Source organism: Dermacentor variabilis, chromosome 2 (assembly GCF_050947875.1).
Source record: "Dermacentor variabilis isolate Ectoservices chromosome 2, ASM5094787v1, whole genome shotgun sequence".
NCBI classification, from domain to species: Eukaryota; Metazoa; Arthropoda; class Arachnida; order Ixodida; family Ixodidae; genus Dermacentor; species Dermacentor variabilis.
Genome location: NC_134569.1, coordinates 85,780,133 through 85,795,478, shown reverse-complemented (window position 1 = coordinate 85,795,478; position 15,346 = coordinate 85,780,133). Strand labels below are relative to the sequence as shown.

The 15,346-nt window shown below is 47.0% G+C and overlaps 1 protein-coding gene across 1 annotated transcript; it reads left to right on the top strand.

Moving 5' to 3' along the window:
* The first annotated feature begins 8,124 nt into the window (after positions 1–8,124).
* Positions 8,125–9,641, top strand: LOC142570896 (serpin B3-like). The gene has a single exon (XM_075679200.1). The coding sequence runs from the start codon at positions 8,184–8,186 to the stop codon at positions 9,513–9,515; it is 1,332 nt and encodes a 443-aa protein (XP_075535315.1). The 5' UTR covers positions 8,125–8,183; the 3' UTR covers positions 9,516–9,641.
* The last annotated feature ends 5,705 nt before the right edge of the window (positions 9,642–15,346 follow it).

Below are 15,346 nucleotides of genomic sequence, written 5' to 3'. Positions count from 1 at the left end.
TGTAAGCGCGGGCGAGCTGAGCAGTATTAACACCTAAGTGCACTCTGTCTCATTTCGTGGCCCGGCCTCTTTAAGTTAATTAAAACCGTCCACGCGTGGCTGTAACTTGTAATGAGAAGATTGCGGCGAAGGAGAGAGCTCAATCTTTCTTCTTGCTTGGGAAGTCGTGAGCAGAATGAAGATAGAAGGAAAGAAATAAAGCACGCGAAAACAACATGTCAGAAGAGAGGCGCGAACGACTGAGCGGATGACCCCAAAGTTGAGCGAATTAACGTGCCTACGTGCGGCGAATAACCCTGAGCTGCAGTCCCGAGATCTCGCTGGCTTTCTGCGGACGAACCTGGTAAGCTATCTTTATTGCACTCGTAGTCGAGAATGTTTTTCTTTCTTTTTTTTTCCCTCGTCAGCGTGTGTGCACAGAAGCCTGCTTCAAGCATAATGGGAGGAGGCCCTCGACATCCCTCAAGCAGCAGGGGCAAGAGCTCAAGGAGGTTCGTCTTCATGTCTCAAGTATAGTAAAAATTGCGCCCACAGATTTTGGGTTTTCCGTTCAGAAGGGAATCTTTCCCATACATGTCTTCCACCGATCCGTGTATCGTGCGGAGAACAGATAAGCTGTATTCAACTCAAGAACTGCGTTCCTTTTATTCCTTTGCTTCAACCGGCGCGAATTCAACCCCGCCCTGTAGAATTTATACCCACCTCCTTATTTTTATTCTTCTGTATGTTTGATATTCGGCAACGTCGGAGTAACGAAAAATCGTTAAAGGCGCCACGGCCTGCAGTATCGCGTCTTCGGAACCTTCCTCGAACCGACTCTTTCTTCTTTCACTCGTCCTCGTTATCTCTCTCACCTCGTATTTGTTTCTTCTCACTTCTCTGAACTTTTACTTCCTTTCACCACTCATAACTAAACGGCTACGAAAAGTAGCTCCGCCGCCGTCTCCTTTTCTTGCGTTATTAGAGGTCTTTTTTTTTTCTTACACCAGTAGTTTCTTTATTCAACAATCTCTAAAGAGCCGCTGTGGCCACCTCGCAGAAAGATAAGAGCAACCACTGCTTAGCTCAGTTTTCTGTGTGTGTCTGCGAGCGTGAGAGCTTAATCGCGAGCACACAAGTGCTGTAAGTAAATGAAGAGAAAGCGCTATAGTGAAAGTGCACGCCAAGTCAAACACCGGAAGCATGCTAGCTGATTACAGTAACCTAACTGCGTCGTTCTTTTTCCGCGATTCAAAGAGAAAAGAGAAACCTGAAACGCAGTTTGCATTTTAAAAGGTAGGTCGTCCTTTTCTGTCTCACTCATTGAAATAAAGCAGTTATGCGGTTATAACGTATATACGGCGATAGTTTAACGTCCCTCGTAAACTTCAACGGTTTTTTTTTTTAACAGGGCATATAAAACACACTCCAGACACGTATGTAGGTTGCAGGTTGCATATTCATTTCACACCACAGAATATTTCGCAGAACGTTACATTGAAGTGAATGAGATTGTTATACATGGAAATATTTGATTCTCCGAGGATTACATATCGCCGTATAGAAATGACGTCTGAAAGCATGACCTAAGACGGCAAGTTTTCGTACTATGTGTGCCGTTGGTGACAACGACCGAGGACCCAAAACACATACATACACACGCACGCACATAAAAGAAATGCAGATCCAGCGAACACAATGGATCTGTGTTGGAACACGTTGGAACATATGTGAAGGGACGCTTATGAAACGCGGTTCACCAACTGCTTTACAACGAGCGGCGATTTGTGCAATTGATTTACTCTCATACTATGTAAACGCACAAACCTACCTTCTGACCTTTGCACCGCAAATATCAGAAGTTCAATCTCATGCCATCTTTGTATTTACGCACTATATACCGTTCACGAGCTCTGTCGAAAGCCAAAACACAAAATCGGGCGGGTGCACCACCAATGTCACCGCTACCGCCAATGTCTACCACCAACCTAGTGCAGGAAGGAAACATATCTGGACTCAATCAATTCACCAGCGTACGTTCCTTCGCTCGGTAGACCCGGTCTTGAGATCGAAACTTCCACGCCAATTTCCCCGGTGGCAAGAAACTGTCATCGTCTTCGCCTGAACGCTGTATTAACAAATCTATGTTATTTGTAGCGGCTTGGACAATTTACCAATCCCTGTTGTGACAGGAGGAGAAGGAGGAGGAGGAAAAACATTTATTTAAAAATAAAGACAAGTAGGTGTCTTTCTGCTTTTGCGAGGAAGCGCCTTCAGCCCAGAGCTCCTGCGGCTCTTGCTGTTTCCTGAGCCCGTCGCTCCACTTGCTGCTGGTCACGAAGGTCCGAGCTAGTCAGCACAGCCTCCCACTGCTGGGGTGTGGGGTTGGGTATTTGCGGGGCTGCCTTTATGTTGGGGCACGCCCATGTGCTGTGATATAGGGAGGCGTAGTCGTTACAAAGGGGACATTTGTTCGAGTATAGTGTAGGGTGCATTGCGTGTAGTCTGCTTAAATGGGGGTATGTGTTGGTATGTAACTGTCGCCATGCTACGGCTTCTTCGCGTGACAATCTTGTGTGCAGGTGGGTATTGTCGTCTGTTCAATCTGTGATGTTGTAGCATGGCGTTGTATTGTAAAGGTATGAGCTCCATAGATGCCGCCGTATCCCTCCCTTGCGGTGTCCAGGAGGCACGAGCTCGGGCTAGCGTGCGCGCGCTGATTTCCACGGAGGGACTCGTGTCCTGGAGTCCATAGTATTTTAATATCCGGGAATTGGGAGGCTTGTTTGAGGAGTCGGTTGGCGATAGAAGATATTCTGCTTGTCGTGTAGCTAGGCAAGCTGCCTTGGAGTCAGTAATAATTGTGATGTGATGGTTGGCTAAACTAGAGGAAATGGCCAATGCGATGGCGGTCTCCTCCACCTCGAGGGCGCTGGCAGTGCGGACCGTCATCGAGACCACCTCTTGAAATTTATGGTCCACAACGTTGGCGATCATGGCTGCTTTTGTGGGGTACTGCGCGACATGTGTGCATAGTGTGGTGGGGAGGCTGCCATATCTTGTCTGGAGGGTCTCTGTGTGAGCTTGGCGACGACCGGCGTAATGTTCCGGGTGCATGCTTCTAGGGGACAGGGGCTACCTTGATGGCTCCCGGATGTTGGTGGCCATATAGACTGCTTGGTCGTGGCCTTTGGCGCGTGTGGGTAGCCTAGACGCGCTAGGACCGTTCTTCCTGTTGGTGTGAGGGCTGGGCGTTCTCGCTGGCTTGTGAGGTGGGCGTCTATGATTTCTCTTATTGTGTTATGGGCTCCTAGAGGTTCGAGCTTGGGTGTGGCTGATCCCGGTGGTAGGCCGAGCGCTTGCTTGTATGCTTTCCGCAGAAGTATGCCTGATTGATCTTTCTCTTTGGGAGTCAGGGGTAGGTACGGGGCAGCGTAGGTGATGCGGCTGATTATCACGGCCTGGAAGAGCTGTGTTTTGTCGTCTTCTTTCAGTCCATATTGTTTGGTGTTGATGCGGCTGACCATTCGCATGATTTGGAATGGGGTCTGCTTGAGACGTTGGATGGCGCATTCGCCTCCGCCGTCCTGTTGTATGTGGAGGTCGAGGATGCGGACGCAGTTTACTGTGGGTATTTCTTTGCCATCGAGGGTGAGTGTGATGTAGGGTATTTCCTTGAGTTTTCTTCGTGATTTCTGTCGAACGACTAATAGTTCCGACTTTTCGGGTGAGCATCGGAGACTACTTGTTTTTGCGTTTTGCTGGAGGACGTCGGTCGCTTGTTGGAGGGCTTTGTTGCTACCTTCGGAACCAGTGGTGGTCCAGATAGCGATACCATCGGCACATATTGCATGCCTGATTCCTGGTATTGCGTTGAGTTTGTCAGGTAATTTCATCATAGCAAATTTGAAAAGGGTGGGTGACAGAACAGCACCTTGTGGGGTTCCTTTGTTGTGGGTAGGTAACGTCGGGATTATGAATGAGCCAATGCCTATAATGGCCGTGCGGTCGCTTAGAAAAGCGCATATGTAATTGTAAGTATTACGACCATAGTTCGTGAGACTTAGGTTTGTAAGGATGGTATGGTGAACCACATTGGCGAAAGCGCCTTTGAGGCCGAGTGCTAGAATCGCTCGGGTGTTGTGTGGTGAGATGTGTTCAAGAACTTGTTCCTTCAGCGGAAGAATGATGTCGTGGGTAGAAAGGTGAGGCCGGAATCCGAACATTGTTTCGGGAAAGAAGCCGTTGGATTCCAAATAAGGTTGAAGTCGGTTCAGAAGGATGTGTTCCAGAAGCTTCCCTAGGCATGAAGTCAGTGATAGTGGTCTCATATTTTCTAAGCTGGAGGGTTTGCCTGACTTAGGTATGAGTATGATGTCCGCGTGCTTCCACTCCGCTCGTAGCATACCCACTTCCCAATGATGATTAAAGAGGTCTGTAAGAGATTGAATGGCGCCGTCATCCGTATTGCGCAGGCGCCTCTTATTTCTTTTGTCCTTGCCTGGGGTGGTGTTTCGTGAGTATATGGATTGCTTGTTGCACCTCACAGAAAGTGATCGGCTTGTCGAGGTCGTGGTTGTCGCCACCGCTGTACGTGGGAGGTTGTCCCTGTGCGGGTTCGAAATCGCTTGTGTACTGCTCCCACAACTTCTCTAGGATGTCTTCATAAGAACCCAAATGGTTGTGGAGGATACGTTGGATTGTTTGCTGGCTAACTGCTTTGGTTTGCGTGGGCTCAAGAAGATGGCACAGCAGCGACCATGTTCTGGCCATGCTAAGAGTGCCCTGCAACTTGTTGCATATAGTAGTCGCCAGTTGTGACGGGTGAGCTCCCCAGCATAAAATTCCGCGGTTGCCGTGAGTTTCGCTATACGTAGTTTCAATTTGCGATTATGTTTTTGGCGCTTCTATCTCCCAACAAGGCCTCGACGTGCTTCCCACATGTGAAGAGGGGGGGAGGGGGGTGTCTACGGCCGCTATGTCTGTGGTGAGTGTGATCTGTTTTGAATGTCTGTCTACGTCTTGCTGGAGCTCTCGTACCCACTGTTGGAGATCCGTAATACCCGTTGAGGAGTCATACACTCGCTCTTTGCGAAACGCTGTCCAATCTGCGAGTGTTGTCTTTATTATCGCGCGGCGTGCATGCGTAACGTTCAATGTGGTGACAAGTAGGCAGTGGTCACTGCCCAGGGTTTCCTCCGTTTTGTGCCAGGCGGCTTGTTGTATCCCTTTAGTGAGGATACAGTGTCTCCAAAAATACGTGTCCTGACCTATTGTGATAGGTTTAGTGATAGAAACAGTTGGGCATATTCTGTCAGAATTCCCATCCCATTGACCCTTTTCAGTTCGTCCTAAAGAAACGAGATGACGCTTTCGGCAGTGCACCGCACGTGGCCTCAGCCAACCCCTCCCCAAATCACGAATACGAAACTATTACCGCTTCCACCTTCCTTCTGTGCGATCAGCTGTTGGAAATGCAACGGATTTTTTCGCTGATGCACTGTGCTCCGATCATACCGGATCGAATCATGCGGATTGAAGACGTGTGCAGTAGTTGGCTGCAAAAACATTGACTGGCATATTAAGTAATGGAACGAATCTGTGCAGCCAAGTTCGCCGATCGTTGCTGCAACTGTCCGTGCGTATTACCGGCACTTCGAGATGTATGGCTTTCTTCAATGATACAGGAATTTGCTCATCCGCCAGCATTGTATCGCTAACTTTTAAAGAAAGTGCTTCAGCCCCGGAACGTCGGCAAGAGTGAGTACCACTTTTTAAAAATATCACAAAGGGAGTAGCGCCGCTTTCTGCCACAGTACGTTTCGCACACAGTATCTACACACATCTACCCCGTCTGGAACTGACTCTTACGCCTACTCTATTGCCAACGTGTCCATAAGTGAATGGGCACTCACTTGGATACATACACCCAATATGCGCACAGTAAATAACGGACTACACCAATAGCGCACGAATGATCGAAGCTGAATGTTTCGTGACGGTCCACAAGAGCAAGCGAGTTATTAGCGATAATACAACTCTGTTACAAGGTATTACAATGCGCAAAATGGCTGCGTTTCAAGCCTTGCGCGCAGCAAGAACAAATCTATCGGAACTGAGCAAACCCGCGAGGAATTAGGCAGAAATAATCAGATAGTGGGACCGCACCAAGGAAACTTAATGAGTCAGAAATGTGACAAGCCGCTGCTTCAAAATATTTTCCAAATAAGGGGCGAAGAGCCAAACACACTAATCCTGGTTCAATTCATGAGCCTAAAGCTTGAATAGCTTGGAATACATATTTAGCCTCGCTTTTAAAACAAACCACACGCACACCATATACGCTACTGACGCCGTTTGGACATATGTTAATCAGCTTGAAAAGCGCTTTTGCACGTTCTCTGAAGCTGTGGCCGAAGCTTCGCGCCGTCCACCAAGTCACCGTCTACGATATTTCCCGAAACAGAGGTTTGCTAAGCCGCACCTGCGTCATGTATGCACACCCATTGTAAACGCGGAGGCAACGGAGGCAGTGGAGGCAAGCAATGGACGCGTCACCACGTGATCAAACAGCGCCCACTGGATCGCCGCGAAAAGGGTCAATATATAAAAATGAGCTAACTTTTTTCTTTTCTTTTTCTTTCTTCTTTAAGAGCCAAATGGACAAAACTAGTCACACACACTTCTTACGCTGAGAAGCACATTAGGTCCGATTCTTGCCCTTGTAGGCAACCGCAGGCTTTAATCTCGTTGCTTACTTGCTTGCTATTTGCTTGCTTGATAAACTTTATAGAATGCTACATATATATATACACATTAGAATAGCCAAACTTCCTTTTCACGTGGCCTACATCTTGAATGTAGCAAGTCGAACGTCATTTTGCATATAAGATATCAAGTCTACCTTTATCACACATTCTTCCTTTTTTTTACCCTCTCTATTTCTCGTTTGGGTCCTAAATTTCTATGTTTGAACTCGGAAAGTAATCCCTCATGCTTTCCCCTAGGGCATGCAGAGTGCCATGTAGGCGACCACACGCCCGCCGGCAGAAGGTTTTTGTCGTAGTCGTCGTCGTCATTGCCGTTGTCGTTGTCGTTGCACATACTTACAGTGGGAGATCACCCATAAGTCGGGTGGTTAAGCAGATAAATACAAGGTAACTACCAATTTCAATGTTTGAACTCGGAAAGTAAGCTTTTTGTGCGTAAGAAGCGATCAGAATAAATTTCATGAATGAAATAAGCAAAGAAACTAAGAATAAAAAATAAATAAACAACAGAAAAGCTATGGTGGGGAAGGGGGACACTCAGTCTAGCATGGTATAATCGATTATATTCAGTAAGCTAATTTTGGATTGTCAAGCAAACATTTGTTTCTGAACGCAAAAATAGAGGCGCCGAAAGATAAGATCACAGGCACTGATACATCTAGGCCAATATTACGAAGCGGGATTTCTAGTAATCTTTCTTATCGCAGAAGAACGCCTACGAGACAAGAAGTTGCAGATTGCATCCGATTCGCCAAAGAATGAACATAATTGCGAGGGAACCAGTGTAGACATGTGTAGAGAGAAGCTTTGCATACGTTTACGACAGCAAAACCACTTGTTGGGCATCTTAATTCTTCGTGTATGGCAAAAACCTGTCTCTGCCTTCAATTAACCAGCTTTCTTTCCATCTCTTCTTCTGAAATCAATTATAAAAATTCCACAGTTTTCTTCCACTGGCCCACTATCATCGGTTTCATAGTTGCCACCATCTCAAATTAAATTTATGCCACTGTCATTGCTATTATGAGATAAGAATCGCAAAAATAACAACAACCACGTACCAACGGACAGGATTCAGTAGAAGACAGCCCACATTATGTGCATATGTGTTGGTGATTCATTACCAGCACTGGACGTACACAGCTACTTGCGGATAAGGATAGTTTTCTTAGTTGGCTACAGAAGTGAACACAAGATTTCGTAAGCCACCAAACACAATTTTCAGTATTTTTTCATGTGATCAGGAAATATATTTCCGTCGCTACTTTCCCGGTATGACAATGCAGCGTGTTTGGTAAAGAGAAAGAAGACAGTGCGCGAGCCTTAAACGTGACTCGTGCGCTGGCACGAGCAGAAGAAGCTACGTAGCAAGCAAAGCAAGCAAGCATTGCAGCTTCTGGTCTTCGCTTTTTCTGACTTGGCCCCTTAAGGAAGATGGCTCAAACTCCGGCGACTGACGGGACCCACGAGATTTACCCCCCGGAACGTACATCAGCAGCCAGCATGTCCGGTTCTCTCGAGGAAGGTGACGAGGACGAACGCCGGTCACCGTCCATCGGCAGCCAGGAGCTGGATCTGGGCGCGACCGGTCCGCTGCTCGAACCGCAAGCGCTGGAGCACGTAGTCTTTGCCATCAACAGCTTCGCCCATCGGCTGCTGCGCTATCTCCCGCGCCAGCAGAACCTTTCCTTCTCGCCCAGTCACCTCTACTGGCTGCTGGTCAGCCTGTGGTTCGGCAGCAAGGGCACCACTAGGGAGCAGCTGGAAGGCGTGCTGCGCTGCGCAGAACTACCCGTACCCGGCGACCGAGTCCAGGGCTTCTTCAAGAACCTAATACGCACGCTGAGGGCCCGCGGAAAACAGCAGCGCGTGCAGTTCATCAGCGCCCTGTACGTGACCTCCGTGGACCGGCTCCAGAACGCCTCGAGCAAGGCGCTGCGCGAGAACTTCTACGTGTCCATTCGCGCACTGCTGGCCGACGCCAGGCCCGAACGCACGAGGAACGAGATCAACCTCTGGTTCGAGACGATGTCCCGCGGACACGTGCCTAGCGTCATCAGCGAGAACCTGCCGACCACCGGCAGGGACGGGTCTTCGTCGGCGTGCCACGTGATCGCGAGCGCGGCGTACGCCGAGCACGCCTGGGGATCTCGGTTCGACCACCACAAGACGGTCCTGGCCAACTTCTACAACAACGGCACCGAACCGTGCAAGGCGCGCATGGTGCGAACCGTCTCGTACTACCGCTACTGCGCGTCCAAGGCGCTCTCGGCCCGCTGCCTGGTCGTGCCCAGCGTGGGCAGCAAGTGGCACATGCTGCTCCTGTTGCCCACCGACCGCCGCGGGGTGCACGCCGTCGAGTACCGGCTGGACGCCGAGGCGCTGCAGCAGGCGCTGAAGAGCTGCGCCGAGACGCTCGTCGAACTGAGCATGCCCAACATCGAGCTCGAGAGCTCCGTGTCGCTGCGGCAAGTGCTCCGGCGGGCCGGCCTGGCTGCTCTCTTCGACCCGGAGAAGGCCGACCTCAGTGGCCTCCTCAAGGAGTCTGGCGAGCCTCTCACCGAGTTTGTGCACAAGGTCAAGCTGAGGGTGAATAAGGTGGGCCACGAAGGAGAACACCACGGCGTCACGGTGATCAACGAGAGCGGCGAGCACCCCGTCTCGCCAGTCGAGTTCCACGTCAATCACCCGTTCGTGTTCGTGATCTACGAACCGGTCAGCAATACGACCATGTTCGTCGGCAGGGTCGTCGAGTTGATTTGGTAGAACACACATGCCAGGACAGCAGGAGACGGGTGCTGTAGAGGGCAGCTGAGGTGTCGGGAGACTATTTTGTCGGTACTTCTCGCGTTATTTTTAACTGTTTGTAGTATTACGTGGAGATTGCGCAATGTGCATAAAGAACTTTCCATACAGAAAAAAAGGCTTGCACTCTTCTTACTCAGCTATAAGAGCAAATATTTTAGAAGCGCGCGTAATAAATTACGCTGTTATGCGCTTAGAAGCCAGGTGAAGTTATGGTTGCCGAAACCCTTTAGGTTGCCAAGGGTACACAAGTTTGAGAAACAAAAACGAAGTAGCAGCGCACACAAGCTTATGCCATCTGAAACAGGCGGTTTAAATGTGCTGGGCACGTTGTTCTAGCAGTTACCACGACTTCCAATGCTGCCCGAAACGTTCTTTAGCTATAATAGATCAATCGCTGCACATTGTCAAATTAAGTCGGCGAATGGCATCTGGCGCCCTGTGTTGCAGCGGTACGTGTCTTCCGTCTCCCCCGTCGTGCCGCGTGCTCTGTTTGCGCTTTACCTTCAAGTCATGCACTACCAACTAGCCCACCAGTCAGTTCGTTTGAACCATTTCATTTTTTCATCTTCATTTACGCATCTGTCACGCCAAGTGAATGATCCATATAATATCTGATCCAACTGTAAATGGTGGAAAGAATGTACCCGGTGCTCCGGGGTGCAAGACGAGCACGCGTCCTCGACGCCACGGTGGCTCCAGGGACCTGGCTGACTAAAGCTGTGGCCTAGCGCGTGCGTCATTGGTCACGTGACGGAGCAGCCAATGGGGAGGAGGTGGCACCACGTCACGAGTGCACTAAGTGAGTCGGTCTGTGGTTAATATACACGCAAACACACACCGAATAAGCAGAAAGAACTTTAATGAACGTGTAAATCGGCAACAGAAAACATCTCACCAAAGGGACTCCAATGCTTTCGCCCCACTCCCCCACGTAAGCAGTCTTAAGTGTGTCTGCCGATCTTTAGCAAAACGAGGGCCTTAGTCCTGTATATACCGTAATCATTTGACTTGTACGTACCCCCTTGCTTGAAGTTTGGAGTTAATTTGGTTCAGTACACACTGTAAAACGATACATGTTGTGAATGGTATACAGGAAGAGGTCCCAGAGTGAAATCACTGTAAGGGGACCTCTCACATTTATTACATGGAGGAGAAAAAAGAGGAAATGTGGTGCCGCTTACATATACACCTAAGGACAAATGAATGCGAATAGTAGAAAAAAAAAACTAAAGGCAGTAAATAGTAGCAGGGCAGATATTAGATAACAGCATAAAAGTGACAAAAATTACTTGAAAGGCTAAACGAAAATACCAAACCATCACCAGATAGTCTATACAGAATGCAACATAGAACGTAAGTGCATATATGCATACTACTACAGTCTTGACGTGATGCAGGGTAATTACGAATTATCAAAAGCAGAAGAACAAATGAATGGCCTCAGACTTCGCTTAAATGATGAAAGCGATGGTTTAGTTTTGATCTCGTATGGTACAGCCTTCCACAGCTCAAGTGAAAATCCAGTTGTTTGAATGCCATAATTAGTTCGAACTTTTGGAAGGAGATTCTTTTGTACGAAAATCTGGTGACATTGTGTTTACTGGTATCAGTTCTATGGATGAATTGAAGAAGATTGTTGTTATTGACTAAGCGATAGGCAAATATTCCGACATTATAGTTAACTAAATTATCACCCCAGAGTGTACTGAGATGAGTAACGGAGAGACATGAGAATCACGAGGACTGCATGTAGTCACACGGACGGCTTGATTTTGAGTTCGTTGAAGTGGTGTTAGGCTGGTTTGGTAGGTTAACCCCAAGATGTAATGCGGTAGTTTAAGTGAGTGTGAATGAAGGCATAATAAAGTGTGATTATGGTATGTTATTCGAAGTAATGTCGAGCTTTAATAAGAATTCTGTTTCCATAAGACATCTTGTTCCGCAGATGCGTAATGTGAAAGTTAAATTTTAAGGAATTGCCAATTTCAACATCTAAAGAAGCACAGTGTCCACTAGGTAGTATAGCACGCGAACCAATAAAAACTGGGGACGCATCTGAGAGATTAATAGACCTTGAACTAAATATCAAAAGTTCAGTCTTTCACGGGTTAATGAGTAACCTGTTTGTATGGCACCATGCGGATAAATTCATCAAGTCAGGGTTTAATTGTTAAAAATGTCCAAACGAGGGTCAAAGGCAGTCAGTGTTGTATTGTCAGCATAATATAAACGAAGAAAGACAATCAAGAAGATAATTAACATAAGGTAAAAATAAAATCGGACCCAGGATGGAGTCATGAGGGACCCCAATATTATTGGTTATTGTGGGAGAATGAACACCCGATATACTGACAGTTTCTTTCCTGTTGAGTAACTAACTTTGAAACAATTTTAGTGGAGTACCATAATTCCGTACGCAATCGTTATAGTGTATAATATGTCATGAATAAGTGCATCGAAAGCTTTGCTGAAATCAACAAATATGGAGCCGGCATAGTTCCTTGAGTCAATTTCCATTTTGAATCTGTCAGTGAAAGTTAATAACGCAAGGTCAGTGGAGTATCCCGGTCAAAAGCCAAATTGCTTTGGGTGTGGTATATAGAATTTCTGAAGGTAACTGGATAGTCTAACTTCAATAAGTTTTTCGATTAGCTTGCCGGAGAAAGGAAGGATAGAAGAAATAGGCCTATAGTTGGTCACTAAATATTTATCGCATTTCTCGAATATTGGAATTTGGAATATTGGAATTTGCTGTGCTTTAGTTCTTCAGGGAACACATAGGATTCATAAAATGAGATTGATAAGGAACGACAATAGGTGCGTGATATTGCCAGTTATTGGCTTGATGTGGCTTGCGTGAATGTGGTTAATTTCTGAACTGGTCACCTTCATATTAAGGACAGTAATCCGTACTTCATCTGGTGAGGTGGGATAAAGAAAAATTGAATGTGCTGAATGACGTGAGATCACAAGGTGGATTAGGTGGAAAATCTGGCGGAGAATTAGAAAAAAAAATGCGCGAAATGCCTTGGCAATTTCGGCTGGACCAGAGAAAGTGACACCGCCATGCACAATATTTGTTATTTGAGAACAGACGGGTTTCTTAAGGAATTAATTTATTAATTACCATTACTTGTTAACGTTATAGTCGGAACGACTGATCTCGTTCTTATAATAGCTTTCCCTCGAGTTTTTTAAGAGAGTGTTAAGAATGTTGCAGTAATTCTTGTAACGTTGTTTTAACCGTATGTTGAATGGCTGCTTTTTTTTGTATAAATTTTCTTTTTTACGTAATGATTTCCGCAAGCCTGGAGTCAGCCAATGTCTGTGAGGAGCGGAGGATTTTTCGCAACAAGGAATTATTCTTGTAGAAGCAGTAATGCATGAAGTAACAATCGAATGAAATTCACCGTATGCTGACTGAGCGCTGTTTAGGTATGTAACTTGCGCCCAACCAATGTTGGAGATCTGACGAAACTGCGCCTTATCGAAAATGGATTTGGTATAGCAAGAAGCCTGTTTAAGACGCCCTTGCCGGAAACATCAGAGGATGGGCCGTCATATCAGTTTGTGAAACAGCAGCATCAGGAGTGAAAGCACGTTAGTGAGTGCATGATCCATTATAGGGCCCGGTCTACTGGTACCACAACGAGTCGGTATGTTGATTAAAGACTCAAAACTGTAACCATGTAGACAACTTAAGTAATCAGACTGCGCTGGCGAATTGACATCGCTTAAGTTAATGTTAATATCGCCCATCAAAATGACAAACTTTTTTTCTAATGAAAGGGCGTATAGAGCCTCCTCAAGCGCAGCACAAAAGACTGAAATAGGGGAGCCGGGTTATTTGTAAATGCTAGCTAAAACAACGTTCCTATCGTCGATACCGAAATATGAGTGGTCGATCCCGATCCATACTGACCCGCAGTCTGGAACATCGTGGTTAAGTCGCATCCACATTTATACGTTATAAAGGGAAGGGTGAAAATGGCTGCACCGCCATGGTAGGATGACTTTCGATTACAACGTTCAGCTTTGTATGATGGAAAACAGTATTCTAGCGCAGTCGCTAAGCCAAGTTTCTGATATACACACAACAGGATGGGGAAACGTACTTCCGATAGAAGTAAATGGGATCGATCAGTGTTTCCGTAGGCTGCGAGCACTCAAGTGAACAGCACTGAACTTGGCGCAAAGAAAGGAGGCGAGATTGTTTTGTAGAAATGTATGAAATGAATAAATGAAGAAAGGGTGCACAGGCATGCATATTCGAAAACCTTCAGATTGAATTCATCACGGATGCGAAAGACTGCTATCAGTCGACTGTCTGGCCTTTATCAGTCCAGGGGAACTGCCGCCTCGTCTATTTTTTGAGTAGCAGTGCCTTGTCGAACAGACGTTTGTTATCGGGCGTGAGGTGATCATTAACGAACACTGGGGCAGATTGACCACTCGGGAAACCAATGTCGCGAGTTAGCGGCCGCACCTTTCGCGCTTTGCTGATGAAGTCGGCCCTCTTTGTACGACGCTGAAAACGAGCGATCACGTTCTTTGAGTGCTGGCCAGCCGGTATGCGGCTTAGGACTTCGATGTCCTTTTCGTAGACAGGACATTTTATATTTGCGCCAATCGTATTCAAAATTTCCGTGCAGCTTTTCCCTTGTATGCACGGGACGCCCCTGATTTCGATATTGTTTTTTTTTTCTGGAATACTGTTCCAGTTCGGCTGTCTTCTTTTCGAGCGCCGCATTCCGTGCACTCAGAGCATTATTGGCCGCTTTTAGTCCCTTGTTTTCAGCCGTCAAAGCTTCCACTGAAGCGTTAAGAAAATTGACGCTCTTCATCAATTCGTCAATTGCCTTCTTCAAACCATCGACAGCAGAACAGGGCTCGGAATCAAATTTTGCCTGAGCGTTGGCAGTAACGCGTTCCAAAACATCATCCAGCTTTCCTTTGAACACATTTTCGAACTGCTCAATGCGTTTTGCAAGTTCTGCGGTTGTGGGCATCTTGGCAGCAGCGGCAGTAACAGCAAAGAAGATATACCAAGTGTAGGCAAAGCTAAACGCTTAGCAGGTTTGTAACTGTCGCACTGCTGTACTGCTGCTGCCGCCGCGAAGAATCAGGATGAAAAGAGCGCGCACGCACGCACGCACGCACACACATTAGATTAAACAGATAGACGCGATGCTCCTGCAAACATTGATGCGACTAACCAATACCGGAGGCACCAAAATAAAGCAGGAAGGATGTGTTCTTGCAACTGCCATGCTGACAGTTGCCATACTGAATTCGAAAACCTGCCATAAAATAACAAAAAAGCAGCTGTTTCAGTCACCAACATTTATTAAATTATTTAGTGTCGTTTGCAGTTTATGACTGTCTGCTGCACCACAGCGCGCAACCTCAATGGGAGAATCGTGAGACCAACTGCTCGACATACTCGCAGCGCAATGGTCATATTCCAGACTGTTCCAGATTTCCAACCCCTTGGTGTGCCTCCTTTTCATGAAAACGCGTAAATGTATTTTGCTTACTGTCGTGATGACGCTATGATGATGATGATGACTAAGGGTTATTCACACGACGGAAGTCTCTTCCGCAGTCGTACAGAAGAAGTGTGACGTAAGCAGTGACCTAAACTCCCTCCGTCGCTCGTCAACTCCATTGATCGCCGCAAGACAACAGGAGGGACAAGGACGAACAACTGTGCAAGCCCTCAGCTGTTTACAGTTCGCGGACGTACGTCAAGTACATAAGACGAAAAAGCAGCCGCCGCAGCTTCATTG